This window comes from Mirounga leonina, unplaced genomic scaffold, assembly GCF_011800145.1.
Source record: "Mirounga leonina isolate KUSES-001 unplaced genomic scaffold, KU_Mleo_1.0 Mir_127, whole genome shotgun sequence".
Lineage (NCBI taxonomy): Eukaryota > Metazoa > Chordata > Mammalia > Carnivora > Phocidae > Mirounga > Mirounga leonina.
The window spans coordinates 30242961-30256668 of NW_023270316.1; the positions used below are offsets into that span (position 1 = coordinate 30242961).

The following is a 13708-nucleotide window of genomic DNA, read 5'->3' on the forward strand; positions in this document are numbered from 1 at the left end:
TATTTTGAAATAGAATTCTTAAAAGTCCTTAAACCCAGGTAGCCTTTTCATAGAGACATGTCTTCTATAAATCCATACAGTCACAATAGCTTGTTGTGTTTAAGATTTATTTTAGAGAGAGAGCTGAGGGGAGGGGCACAGGGAGAAAGAGCCTTAAGCAGACTCTGTGCTGTGCACAAAGCCCCACTCAAGCTTGACCTGGGGCTCGGTCTCATGACCTTGAGATCACAACCTGAGTATGACGCTTAACAGACTTTATTACCACCCAGGTGTCCCAACCAGAATAGTTTCTAAACTATTGAAATGATTTTCATTTCCTGTCTTCACAGCTTCTGGAAAATAACTTCAATTTCCCTTCGTAATCTGGGCTATTTAACAATACTATCAGGAAAAAAAAAACAGGCATGACTAAAGATTAAATCAATTTACTGCATTCAGAGAAATTTTTATATTTAGAGAAAAGCTTAGAATAGATAAATGGGAGGGGTGGGGTTGGTGTGAAGAAGGCTTAGGCCTGAACGAGGTCCTTTAAGAAGCTGTAATCTGTACCCCATACATAACTGGGAACAATCTTTGTAGACTCCAGCTTCAGTTTATCTGAGATTTTACTGTTCCCAAGCAGCCAGAAGAATTTTACCTGCTTCTGACACCCAACTATCCTTTAAACACAAGGACATATAGGACTTACAAACAGACACAAAGCCCTTTATTCCAAAAGACAACCAAGAGCTTATCCTTAGAATAATCAGTCCAGTAAAAGGATATATTGTTTTAAGTAGGGGAGAGAAAATGTAGATAGGCAAAATTGAGAGCACAGGAAGCTACTTGGACAATGAAGGGTAAATAGGAAGATGCTGGAAACCAACTTCGGCCAGCCCATTTGCCTTGGCTGTGAACAGGGAAAAGCATGTGTATGGTTTTGGAACACTGTTCTTCGTATAACATACCAACAATTTCTTAAAAAAAAAGAAAAAGATCTTAAAGGAACTGAAATCCCCAAAAACTTCATTTAGTACCACCAGACCAGATTATAAAACTAGATGAAGTTTCTTAAGACTTTTATTTTTTTCCCTGATTTCAAAGAAGCCAGTATCCAGGGTTCCAAATATGTATTTTAATCTTTTGACTGTTTTCCTGTAAGTAATTATTAAAATACATTTGATGACACTTTGTGGGTATACTTACTGAATACTGAGCCAGAATTAGTAAGGGAGGATATATTTATTCTAAAGCCCCTAAATCAAACTTCAACAAAATGGTTTCTCATAGAAATAGAGGAAATTTTATACATTCATAACAGAAAAATAGAAATCACATTTAAGTTATATAGTAGATCAAAGGGCAGCAAAATTTAATTGGCAAATTCCTGCCTGGCCATAAACTACCATTTTGAAAGCATGTTCATTCCATCTCTACTCCAAAAGGCCTACTTCATCTTACAAGTAGAGTTGACAAGTTTGATAAATTCTTAAGTACTGGGCGCGCCTGGGTGGCTCAGTCGTTAAGCGTCTGCCTTCGGCTCGGGTCGTGATCCTGGGGTCCTGGTATCGAGGCCCGCATCGGGCTTCCTGGTCCGCGGGGAGCCTGCTTCTCCCTCTCTCACTCCCCCGACTTGTGTTCCCTCTCTCACTCCTCTCTCTCTCTGTCAAATAAATAAATTAAAAAAAAATCTTTAAAAAAAAAAAAAATTCTTAAGTACTAATGTGATTTTTATGCTCTGTGCTATAGTCACCTGAGTCTACCAATTATTTTCACAGAATTCCTTCATTTGTTAAAATATTCTTAGGAACTGAAAAATACAATAAAATTCAAGTTCCACATCCAGGTGTCCTCATTTGTCTTTGCTACAGAACCAAGTTCTGTGCTTTGGAGTTAACACAAATGTGGCACAAGAGTTTTTGCTTGTTTCCCCATTGCAGTTCTAGAAAATCCGGAATTCTGTTTTCCAGATCAATTTTCCTATCTAGTAAAAGTTGGCACTGCCCCATTTCAGCCACTAGGTGGTGATAACGCAAAGATCCACGTTTGTGACCTTCTGAGGATAACTAGCAGGTTAAAGAGGCAAAATTAATTAGGAGTGTTTAGGCACTATTAACATGAGTACATAGGCTAAATGGTAGGCAGTGAAACAAAGTTCTCCCCATGTATTTTAGCAAGACTTTGCCTTTGTGCTGCAGTAAGCAGAGTAATGCAGGGCTTCTCAAGTTATGTTTGGTGAAGGGCTGGGTTTTTATTTTCAGACTGGTGTAGTGCCTATAGTTTTAAAAAAGACAATAAAAATTAATTCCTAGACAAATGAAACAAAGACATACAAAATACAAGCAATTTTTTTTATTAGATTCAAGAGAAACAAAATTACTCCAATTAAGTTGCTTTAAAAGAAGTTTCTGAATGTTTCCTATCCGTATCTGTACTTGACCAGTAACCTACGGTGTCGGTAACCTGTGGTGTGGGCACTGGTCTGAGGACTACATTTTGAGTAACGGTGAAACCTCGCTTGATATTGTTTGCCATGCAGTCAACAGAACTGGTTCAAAATGTGGCTCGGTTACCATTAGCTGGGTAGCCAGGGAAAGGTCATTTAACCTAAGCCCCAGTTTACTCATTTGGGTCAGGTAAGTAATACCTATGTTTGGGCTTTGTAAGAGAACTCAATGATAACCTAACTAACCTCTCAGGAGGCACTCAAATGTTAGTAGAAACTGAATAACATAGTTTACATATTTAACAGATTGTCTCTGCTTCATCATCTTACTGACTGGTGTTTTTTCCGTGAATAGACAGTGTTCAGTTGATCATCAGACATTTAAAGGACCTTGAAACCTTGTTTGATGGCCCTAAATGGAAGCACAGCTACTTGGAGATCCTTGACAAAAACCTGTCCCATCTGAGAAGTGTACCCTCTTCTGTGTTGGCATCTCTACTGGGTGGAAGGCACACAAGAAGAGTAGAGGAGTCTGAGGGTGCCTGTTCACCCAGATGCACCTGCAGTCATACTTCTGTGTCCCCTGTGTTTGAAGAATTGCAGAAGCATTCAACTGTCAGCTCAAAGTCTAGGGAATTACTATAAACCCCAGGAAAGGTTGGCATTTAAACTACATTAGGCCAGGTCGAGGATGGCACTTTGCTCTTTGACTCATCATTATAGCGACCATTTACTGTAACTTTCCTATGACAAACATACATGGCTTCAGTCTTTACAACAATCCTGACAGATGTATCATCTTAGACATAAGGACACTAAGGTTCAGAGATGCTAAGCTGCCTAAATCACAAAATGCCAGTTACTGGCTAATTCTAAAATGCTAGCTAGAAACTTGTGCTCTTTAACACTGTTTCTACCTCATCCAGAAGCACGAGTAGCTGCAGCTACGGTGTCCAGATTGTTCTTTAAGTGAACAGAACAAAATCAAACTAGTAGGCCTGGTCCCAAAGGTTACAAAAGCTGTAAAGTCCGTCTAAACCACCAAAAAGTACTTAAATGAAAATGCATAACTACTATACCAGAAAAAAATACCTCCCATCATGAAAATGTCACTGAGGGTATTAAAAAAATCTTGGTACACCATATCCACAATTAAAAAAGAAAATGGGGTCCAAAGATCCTATATATCTGATATGAACTGTAATTCATATTAAGAAAGGCTTGGAGTTTGAAACCAAGATCACCTAATGTGCTCACTTTGACCAATGCAGTAAGTTTCAGCTTCTCTCCAAAAATAGTCCTGAGATGGTACGTGGCAATTCTGCCCAGGTGTATTTCTGCTCCAAGGTAGAAGGGCCTAAGAAATCCACAAATGTAAAGTCACCCCGTGAAAAACATATGCTGGTGATAAAAGGAAAAAAGAGCAGTGGAACTAAAATATTATAAACCAGAGAGTGTTTTGTTTCTGTTAGGTAAAGGGATTTCTTCATAAGTTATTTTAATAAAAGGGAATTTCATAGGTAAAAACCAATATTCAAAATTATAAAACAAATAGAACTCTCTGTGTATAATCACTGCATCAAAAATTTGCAAGATACTGAAGAGAAATTCCTTAGTTGACCAATGTGGTTTGAAGGGGTAATAAAATTTTTTTATGGCTAAAGCAAGAGTCTTATTTCCTGTTGGCCCAAAAACAGATGTTTCATTTCCCAAATAGGTAGGTTCTCCACTGTAAAGAAATATTCTCGTATAGTTGGTTTCTATCTTCTTGAACTCTGCTCCAAGTTCAGCCAACTTCTTATATGTCCTTAACACGAATTTAGAACAGTCGTAGGATTCAAACCATGTCTCCGCCCCTCTTTCTGGGCTGGCTTGGACAGTCCATGTCTCGTAATAAATCCCTGTTTCATTGTCCCGCTTTACCCACTTGGCCATTTCGTTAAATGTGTTTCCTAGTTAAAAAAAAAAAAAAAAAAAAAAATTACCTATGTGAACATCAAAGCTAATCATATTAGTTTTATGTAAAATGTTCTAACCTGATGATTAAGGCCATGAATAAATAATAGTTTTTATTATTATTTATCTATTATTTTTGGTAATAGTTCCAAACCTGTATCTCACGATAGGAATCCAAGCTCAGCTAATTTTTATTCTATTTTTCAAGCTACAAGGTATTTCTGAATTGTAAACATTAGCTACAACAGGTGTATAAAGTCTTACATACCAATTCTACAATCATTTAAGGTATAGTCAAAAGCAAAATTATACACATGCAGAAGCCCTTTTTTTTTTAAGATTTTATTTATATTTTGACAGAGAGAAACACAGCAAGAGACGGAACACAAGCAGGGGGAGTGGGAGAGGGAGAAGCAGGCTTCCCGCTGAGCAGAGAGCCCGATGCAGGGCTCAATCCCAGGACCCTGGGATCATGACCTGAGCTGAAGGCAGATGCTTAACGACTGAGCCACCCAGGCACCCTAGAAGCCCTCTTTCTTTACCCCACTCAACAAATCCTGGATTCAGAGGCAAAAGAGAGAAAACCAGGAAAAAAAACTGGGGAAGAGGTAAAAGTGAATGGGGCCAAGGCGTGTTAAGAATGGAGGAGAGGAAATGCAGAGCTTTTCTGTCACACAGCACGGTGCCCACACAGTATGAATGGCAGCCAGGGGAGCTGCTACTCTAGAAGGCTGGTCTACTCATGTTACAAGAGAAAAGTACTTACTATACCCTATCCTCCTTGAGTATTTGATATTTCCCTTTCTCTCTATACTTGCAGCTGGTGGGATTCTGCTTACAACCTTCCCACTAACCATACAAATTCTTCCAATGAAGCAACTAAACTGGAAATGGTTTTGGCCACGTTTGTGCACTATACAGATTCTGGAACGGCTCACACTCTCCTACCACCTTGTACCAGACCAGAGGAATCTCTCCAAAAGTTAACAAAACACCATACTTTGTGTGGTCACAACCTCATTTACAATGCCTAATAGAGCTTGGCCCCAACATTTCACTTTGTCACCTTGTGTGAACCTTTCTTAAGTGCTCCAACTTGAGTCCATGAAATCAATACTTTGTGTCCTATAAAATGAATAGAGTGGCTGCTTTGATCAACTTTATGGAATTAAAGTTGTGGAATAATATAAAGCCTGTTTTCTTAGAACTGGGGATACTGTTCTTAGTGTTCTTCAACTTTAAAAAATCACTGCTGTAATTGAGAATTACAAAGAATTCAAAACACTTCTCTAACATGAGAAAATATCAGTAACAGGACTAATCACAAAGCAGATGGGTAACTGGAAAGATTTAGGCACTAGCATATTAAAAAATATTTTACATGAAATAATGATCACTTGTTCATATCATACACTGATGTCAGAAAGAAGAATTTTCAGATAATGAGATAGGTGGACAGAGAAAGGAGAAATGTGAACTGGCCTGGAATGAAGAGTATGAACACTGAGCACGGTTAAAAGAGAAATGGACTTTGATATTGTTGGAATGGTTTGGGGCACATCAATTAGAAAGTAGGAAGGAAGATCAGGTAACAGCATGGTGTACAGTTAGAAGATTCCTGGTTCTACAACCAGATTTGTGACTTGAAGAGACTGGTAAGTCATTCTACCTGGTTGACCCTCAATTCCTTACTCATAAAAGGAAGAAGAGTGTTTTCTCCTCACTGAACTGTGAGATAACATGCTCCAAAATGCTGTGCAGAGTTCTCCAAGTGGAAAGCGTGATAACATCCTCAAGGCCTGTGGTTCACTGAAGAATTCTTACCACAAACAGCGCTTTCATTCCAGATTATTTCTGCTTTCTTGGGAACAACAATTATAATGTGGAGCTCTATGAATCATATGGGCAAGCTCCCTACCTCTAGGATGCAATGGCAGTCTCATCCCCATTCTACAATGGGGTAATGAGTCGACAAAGTAAAATGTCACCCAAGGTCACATACCAGTTTCTGGTAAAAGTTCTGAACTTTCTTCATCACTACCCAACAACGCTACACATGCAGCAAAATTCCAAGTGTTTCAGCAACTTTCCAATACATCCAAAAGAACAGAAAATCTTAGAGAGAAAATATTTCAATTGCCTGAGGAGCCTCAAATCCATAAGACTGTGAATATTTTGGAAAATAATGTAGCGAAGTAGTTAAGAAAATGGTCAATAGGGCTTCAGTGCCAAGGTTGGAGTCCCACTTATTTATTAGCTGTGTGACTTTAAGCACTTTGTGCTTCAGTTTCCCCATCTGTAAAATGGTAGTGGTGGGGAATAACAGTAACTATTTGGGGGGGGGGGTTGTGATGATAAACGATGTATATATAAATGATATAGATAAAGCACTTGGAACCGCTGCTGGGCCCAGAGTAAGAACCCATAAGCGGTAGCTATTACTTCTTGACATAAAAACAAGGTATCATCACTGAAAATCTTTTTCCAGATATGGTTAACAGCACCTTTAATCAGTTATTTTATCAGGCGTTTTGTGGATGTTCTTCCACTATTTTATTTAGAAAGTCCAATTTAGTTGCAGAAAACATTTTATCATTTCCTTCATTTTTCACCATGGAATAGAGGAGATACACTACTCATCATCTAAAGGTGACGCTTGGCATGAACAATAGTCTGGGTCAAAAGTTATTGCTTCCAGAAGTACATTTTGTAAACTGACCTCTAAAGAGCAGAACATGAATGAAATGCCTCCATGAAAGTAATTTTTTTTCATATGGATATTGATGCAATTGTTAAATACTGCCATATTTTTGAAACTTACCTGATATGGTTGCTACTAGAACTAACGTCCCGTTTTCCCTCCAGTGCCTATCATCAATTCCTTCAAAAAAGCAGGCAGCTCCTTGATTACACCAGAAAGGGGCACTCATTTCAGGTCGGAGATGGGGAAATGTACAGTTTCCAAGTTGGAAAAGTTCATACCATTCCATTGTGTAGTTCTTGCCAGTTAAAGTACTCTTGAATCCAATGGCATCATGCATAATTTTCTGTGTAAAGATCATACAAGTATAAAAGCACTTGTGAAGGAACCACTGGCCCAGGTACCAAATGGGAGAAAATGTAATACACCACGACTGTGTATCAACGACAGCAACTGCTCAGCCATTCCTCCTCCATGTTGCTATTCCTGTGTCCACCCTGTGCCTCCTCAAAGTCCAGGCCCTCCTCCACTCTGGTTTTGACTGCTGCCTATCTCAGATAGTAAGGATGTTTGCTATATGGACATGCTCTTAATTTCCTTAAGTTTAGAATGGGTTCAAGAAGCTCCGTGCCAGTCTCAGGAAGTCTATATACTTCACAGGGGGATGAGAGGCTCACATGGTGAGCTAACCTAGGAAGTGTGCAGCAGGGACTGGAGGTGAAGTGTTTCCTGCCTACCTTGCCCCTTCCCCAGGCCTTCTCCTTTCTTACTTTCCAGGAGCTGGGTACGGATACAGAATATCAAAATGAATTAAAGCAACTGCATCTGTTACTGTCAGGATCATAAAATATGGTAATATTTTTTTGACTACTCATTTTAAAGATTTTGTTTATTTATTTACTTATTTATTTGAGAGAGAGAGCACGCACGAGCTTGCAAGCACACAGGTGCCCTCAAGAGGGGGGTGCAGGGCAGAGGGAGAGGGAGAGAATCTCAAGCAGACTCTGCCCCCAAGCACAGAGCCCAGGCAGGGCTGGATCTCATGACCCCAAGATCATGATGAGCTGAGCCAAAACCAAGAGTCAGATGTTTACCCAGCTGAGTCACCCAGCTGCCCCACTGACTACTCATTTTAAACATGCCAAGAACACAAATTAAACATTATCTCAAATCAGCCCTTTGCACAGCGATTATTCCCTCAAATCCACTTAATAAATCATTTAATTAACCAAAGTTATAAGATCAAGATGCAGCCTTACCAAGTGTCCCAGGAGGTTCCCATATTTAAATTCCCATACTGGGGCTTGTAACCGAAAGACTTCAATGACATCATCACCTTTCATAACTGGGATAGGTGAGCCAGTTGGACAGAATGTGTATTTAGCTTGACAATAAGGATCTGGTTCTGGACGGAAGGAAGAGCGTCTAATAAAGAAAAAGAAACCACTAACTTAGATTCTAATAGGAATTTGGTTCTTCTTGAACATTTTAGAATCCAGATTTCAGTACCACTGTCAATAACATTTTCAGAGGAAACATTCAAAAGTTTAGCCCATAGTGTTTAAACATTTTATCTGTTATCCTGTGAACAAACTTCAATGATGTCTTATTTATTTTTAAACATTTTATTTATTTGACAGAGAGAGCACAAGCAGGGGAAGCAGCAGCAGAGGGAGAGGGAGAAGCAGGCTCCCTGATGAGCAGGAAGCCGGATGCCGGGCTCCATCCCAGGACCCTGGCATCATGATCTGAGCTGAAGGCAGATGCTTAACCGACTAAGCCACCCAGGCGCCCTCCAATGATGTCTTTAATAGCCAATTATACATTAAAAGCACTTTGATAAATGCATGCTTCTCTGTTTCCTGCTCCCATTGTGAAAATCTTGAAAATGGGGGCTGTATCTTAAAATGTTCACAGATCAGATCTTATTTAGTAGACAAATACTCACTGAATAAAGGAGTATTTTCAAGTGATATTTAATTTCCTAAACAATCCATGTTAAGATGATTCCAAAATAATTATGATTAAATAGAACGTACTTTTATTTTTATTTCAGAATATATTTTCTATTTTCTTAAGAATTAACCAACAGGAGTGCCCCTCTATTTGCTAGACAGGATGTGGCCGAGTTCATGAATCGTTTAATAAAGCCAATTAGATCTTTAAACAATTTTAAATAATGAAATTAACCAATGATCCTTCAGCCAATATTTATTAAAGCTCTACTATGTGTAGGACACCATACTAGGGAGGAGGAAAACAAAATTAAAATGATGTTCCCTTCCTCAAGAACACTTGGGTGGGGGCTGGGAATACATTAAACAAGTAAACCAAGTGCAGTGTGGTAAGTGCTAAAGAAAGATACAAAGTCCCGCCAGCACACAGGAGAGAAATCACTTCTACCAGATGTGGAATGGGTAGAGACGAGGAGGACAAAGAAAGCGATGAAGACCTGGCTTAGGTTTTTAAAATACTTCCAAAGGTTAGGGCACGAGTACAGAAAACATTAAGTATTTTAAGACAGTGGGTAAATAAGACTGTAAATAAGGAATTCAGGCTTCAGGGCAGGAGAGGGCGGCAGGGACTGTCATTTTGCACTGACGCAGCAGGAACCGCAACCCCGGGACTCTACAACTGCCAAGGAATGAGCCCCAGAGTGAGCTTCAAGGATTGTAAGTAGCAGACCTGGTCTGACTGGATTTGCTGCAAAACAAACCTTATTTTATGAGTTAGAAGAGGGCAGTGAGAGAGAGGAAGTTAAGGCATTGGTCAGTTAGGAGTAACAGTACTCATGTAACAAGAAGAGAAGACACCCCCCGCCACCCAGAAGGCCTTGGCAATAGGACTAGGGGGCGGATTGTAGTAGTAGACACCCCTGGTCACCTTCCATATTTGGCCCTGGAAGATACGGACGAAAAAAAGACGCTGCCTCCATCTATCCTGAAGAATCCTGGATCTCTAAGGTTTTAGACAGATCTGTTCTTTTACAACCCTAACACATCAACAAAAATTTCTATTTTAAGAAGTTAGCCAAAAATATTAACACCCTCCCCCCCCACACACATTTATAAGATTTAGGTATACTTACCTGTTTTATAGGTGCTCATCTGGTTGAAACAAATACATAACTATATATAGTTTTCACTTGCCCACAGCTAAATCTCTTGTAGGTCAAGGGTAATTTCAAAAGCATAATTCGTGTGAATTTAATAAAGTTAAATTTTATTATATTCAGTAGAGAAGATTAAACTCAACTTAATACTTGAAACTTTTATAGAAACACGACGTTACAGTCCATATCTTTCCCTAATTTTAAATCAAGTAGTTTTGGATTTACAATCTCATTTTATTGAACATTTATTTTTTACTTCTTATGTTTTTTTGAGTGAACACTGTATTAACATTTTTTCAAGAAAACCCAAACTTCTCTCTTCATATATATCAAGCAAAACAAGGAAGTGGTGCAAAGCATTCAGTGAGAATACGCTAATACCCAGGCTTGACAATAGCTGGCATTTACTAGATGTAATCCCCCTACAAACACGGGGTAAAAGCTACTATTCCTGCTAACTCAGGACACGTGGTTAGAGATACGGATATCGAACAGCTAGTGATGGTGGTGCCTGATTTGACGGGAACCCAGAACTCTCTCCTGACCACTAGGTTAACCTGCCTCCCCATTCACTATTTTGTCAGCCGAAACAGCTGTGCGTTTTCAAAAGTCCTGCCTGGCGTTAACAGCGTTGTTTTCTTTCCGTGTGTTTAGCCACCTGGACCATCTTCGGTCGTGTAAGTACTTCTAGGTCAGAGGCTCCAATCAGCTTCACAGGTTTGCAGTCAGTCTCTGTCCTGGTCTTATGACCACATCCTACACCCAGACTGCAAACAGGTAACAAACGAGGTCACCAACCTTCCCGGGGTGCCTGAGTCAAGGGGCGGGCGAGTCTAAGGACGCATGACTTCTGGGATAAAAACGGAAAGTCCCAGAAAACCCCAACCAGTGGGTCACGCTGTCAGTTGTGCCAATGGGTACGCGCTCAAGATAACGACGTGCAGGACGTTAATAAACAAACGCGGTATTCAAAGTCTCCTCAAACCATTCAAACAGCCGGTTACTTGCATCCAAAATTCACTCGGTAAAATGACATTACTTCCCGTTTCTTCCATGATTAGGGAGTGTCCTGAGCCGAGGGCACCCAGAAACTGGCGCAAGTGTCCCCAGAGGAAGAGAGGCCCCAGGGCGGCGCGCGGCTGGCAGCGGCGACTCCGGCGCGCCCCCCCCCGGCCCCCCCCCGCGTGGGGAGCGCCTCTCGGCCCCGGCACCCGCCCCGCCAGCCCCAGCCGTGCGCGCGCCCGCCCCGCCGCGCGCCGCGCGCACTCACTTGTAGGGCACGGGCCACTGGCGCCGGGAGGGGCCGGCCGCGGCCGTCGGCAGCCACAGCAGCGCCAGGGCCCAGCGCCAGAGCGCGCACCCCGGAGCCGCGCCCGCGGCCCGCCGCCCCCCGACCCCACGGCGGGCGCTCCCCGCCTGCGCCATGGGACGGCTCCCGGTGCTTCCGGCGCCTCCCGAGCCCGGCGACGCGGACGGCCCGCGCGCTGAGCATGCGCGGAGCCACGCCCAACCCCGGACTCGGCCGCCCGGGTCCGGCCGGGCCCGCCCTCTCCCGGGCCGGAGATTCGGCCCCGTGGCGTCGGACGCCTTCCTGAGCCCGAGGGAGCGAAGCCCTTTCGTGCGGACCGTTTTCCCTGTCCGCAGCGGCCCGCAGGGTGGCGGCTTTCAAAACTTTGCCGGCCGGGAAGGCTCTTGGGTCCGGCTTCTTGGAGCGCGCCATCCGGGCCTCGGGGCCTCCTTTTTCTGAAACTGACCCAGAATGCCCAGGGCTTCTGGTCCCGCGTCTCAGTTTAAAGTTCACCGCTTCTTTGGAGCTATTTTTCTGACCTGCGCTCAACAACTCCCACCCAAACCAAGCCACCACCACCAAGAGTCCATCTTTGGGCCCCTCCTTTGGATTCTCTAGCACGGAACTCTCACTCCGCCACACAGGGTCCAGACTAGGTGACAGCAAACATTTGAGTGAAAGAATCTTTATTTGGCGGTGGTGGTGCCGTGAGGAAGACAATCATGGAGGAATGACTGGTCCTCACCCGACCTGAGCCAATGGCCAACGCAATGCACGGCCCACGATACTACGCTATTTGATCCACTCCACCCACCCCCCCCCGCCCCGCGATGTTCTTCCTTGTTGGGATCGCCCGCTTCAGTGGGGCAGAAGATTCTACATTACCCTTCTTTGACCCTTCATCCAGCTCAAGGAAACAATGGGATCAACCGCCCTGCTTCTGGTGAGATATCCATGGCCTGCCATACTTCTATACAAAGATACTGACTTATGTCTATAAATAGTACATTAAAAGCGTTATAACTTATAGTTACTTGTTTTACAAGAGAGCAGCTTACCTTCACTTCACCCACAACACTTGTGAACCATCGTAGTATTTGTAAGGATACTGGAGTAAGTGAGGGCATAGGCGACCCCATGACCCACGCTGGGGATGGAGGGAGCAGCGCTGGCTTCCTCACGCCTGCTAGGCTTTCTGAGGGCTGATGGGAATTAGTCCCTCCCCCACCCAGCCTCCTTCCCCTTCTCCCACTTGCTGCACCAGCTTAGGAAATTGTGGAGATTCAGGCAGGGTACCATTTTAACACCCACCTACCTAAGTGTTTAGGTGGGTGCAGTCCTCGCTCTCCTGCATACCATGGCTCAGTTCAGAATCACCAAGGCTAAACTGACCTCTCCAAAGACCCACACAAGTTGGGGGTGGGGAGGGGAGGGCGCAACACATCCTAGCTATGACAGCTGAAATGTAATGTTCAGTTTGACAGGGCACCCACAGGATTCCCAGAGGGTATTTACTTGAGCATGACTTACCACTGAAACAGCTCTCTAGAGTAACAGTATACAAATAATGGGATCATAGGCTAGAGGGCCAGTGGAGCTTCCCATCCTACTCAGGACTTCCCAGAGCTATAGAGACAAGTTTCAAGTTGACCATGGTCAGTGGTGGGGCTCTCCTCTCTTGGGACTGCAGTCTCTTCATTCCGCCTGCAGGGAGCTCTAATGGTGAGAAAGCAGTCCCTCATATTAGCCTTAACTCAGCCTCTCAGTAGCTCCCATCTGCTCGGGTCTGGTTCTGCCTTCTGTTCCTTTTGGCTATGACCCCAGCATCCCAGGCTAAAGATGCTTATAGACTGTTGTTGCCTGATACCTCATTGTACTGACTTCTCTCTAGTTCATGGTTTTTAAATCTTGGAAGATCCATCAAAAAATAGTTTGAATTTTAATCCAGTTGGTTTCCCTTGGGTCCTTGCTCAGCTTAAGAACACTCAGAAGAATACTGTAGTCTGATAAAATCATGTTCATCAACCATTGAACTGTTGCCCACCCGTGGAACTGTATAGCATCTACTCAAAGGAAAAAATAGAGTTATAGGATTCTGGGGGAGGGTAGAGTTTAGGTGAAATTTAAATTTTTATCTTCACCTCCACCTTGGGCAGGTAGATCTGGTTAATTTCACAAAGCAACTGCAAGCCAGTCTGTTTCCAGAATTACTGGTTTAAAAACCAA

The 13708-nt window shown here is 42.7% G+C and overlaps 2 protein-coding genes across 2 annotated transcripts in view; one reads left to right on the plus strand and one right to left on the minus strand.

Moving 5' to 3' along the window:
• Nucleotides 1-2316: 2316 nt before the first annotated feature.
• Nucleotides 2317-11661, minus strand: CLN5 (CLN5 intracellular trafficking protein). The gene is made up of 4 exons (XM_035003224.1): nt 11465-11661; nt 8342-8507; nt 7203-7428; nt 2317-4377 (listed from the first exon to the last, which is right to left on the minus strand). Exons 1-4 carry the CDS (start codon nt 11617-11619, stop codon nt 3866-3868), a joined length of 1059 nt encoding a protein of 352 aa, XP_034859115.1. The 5' UTR covers nt 11620-11661; the 3' UTR covers nt 2317-3865.
• LOC118009326 (glyoxalase ElbB-like) overlaps nt 11654-13708 on the plus strand; it is a 55738-nt gene continuing 53683 nt past the window's right edge. The window contains exon 1 of the mRNA XM_035003226.1: nt 11654-12425. Within this exon, the coding sequence (XP_034859117.1) occupies nt 12402-12425 (24 nt within the window). The 5' untranslated portion in view covers nt 11654-12401. The remainder of the gene's footprint in view (nt 12426-13708) is intronic.

Bases quoted from the DNA above. Each gene is read 5' to 3' on its own strand.
- CLN5 (XM_035003224.1), bottom strand. From the start codon at position 11,619: ATGGCGCAGGCGGGGAGCGCCCGCCGTGGGGTCGGGGGGCGGCGGGCC. The intron at 8,508-11,464 runs GTGAGTGCGCGC...TTTCTTTATTAG, and splicing joins CAGTGGCCCGTGCCCTACAA to ACGCTCTTCCTTCCGTCCAG. The intron at 4,378-7,202 runs GTAAGTTTCAAA...TTTTTTAACTAG, and splicing joins TCTAGTAGCAACCATATCAG to GAAACACATTTAACGAAATG.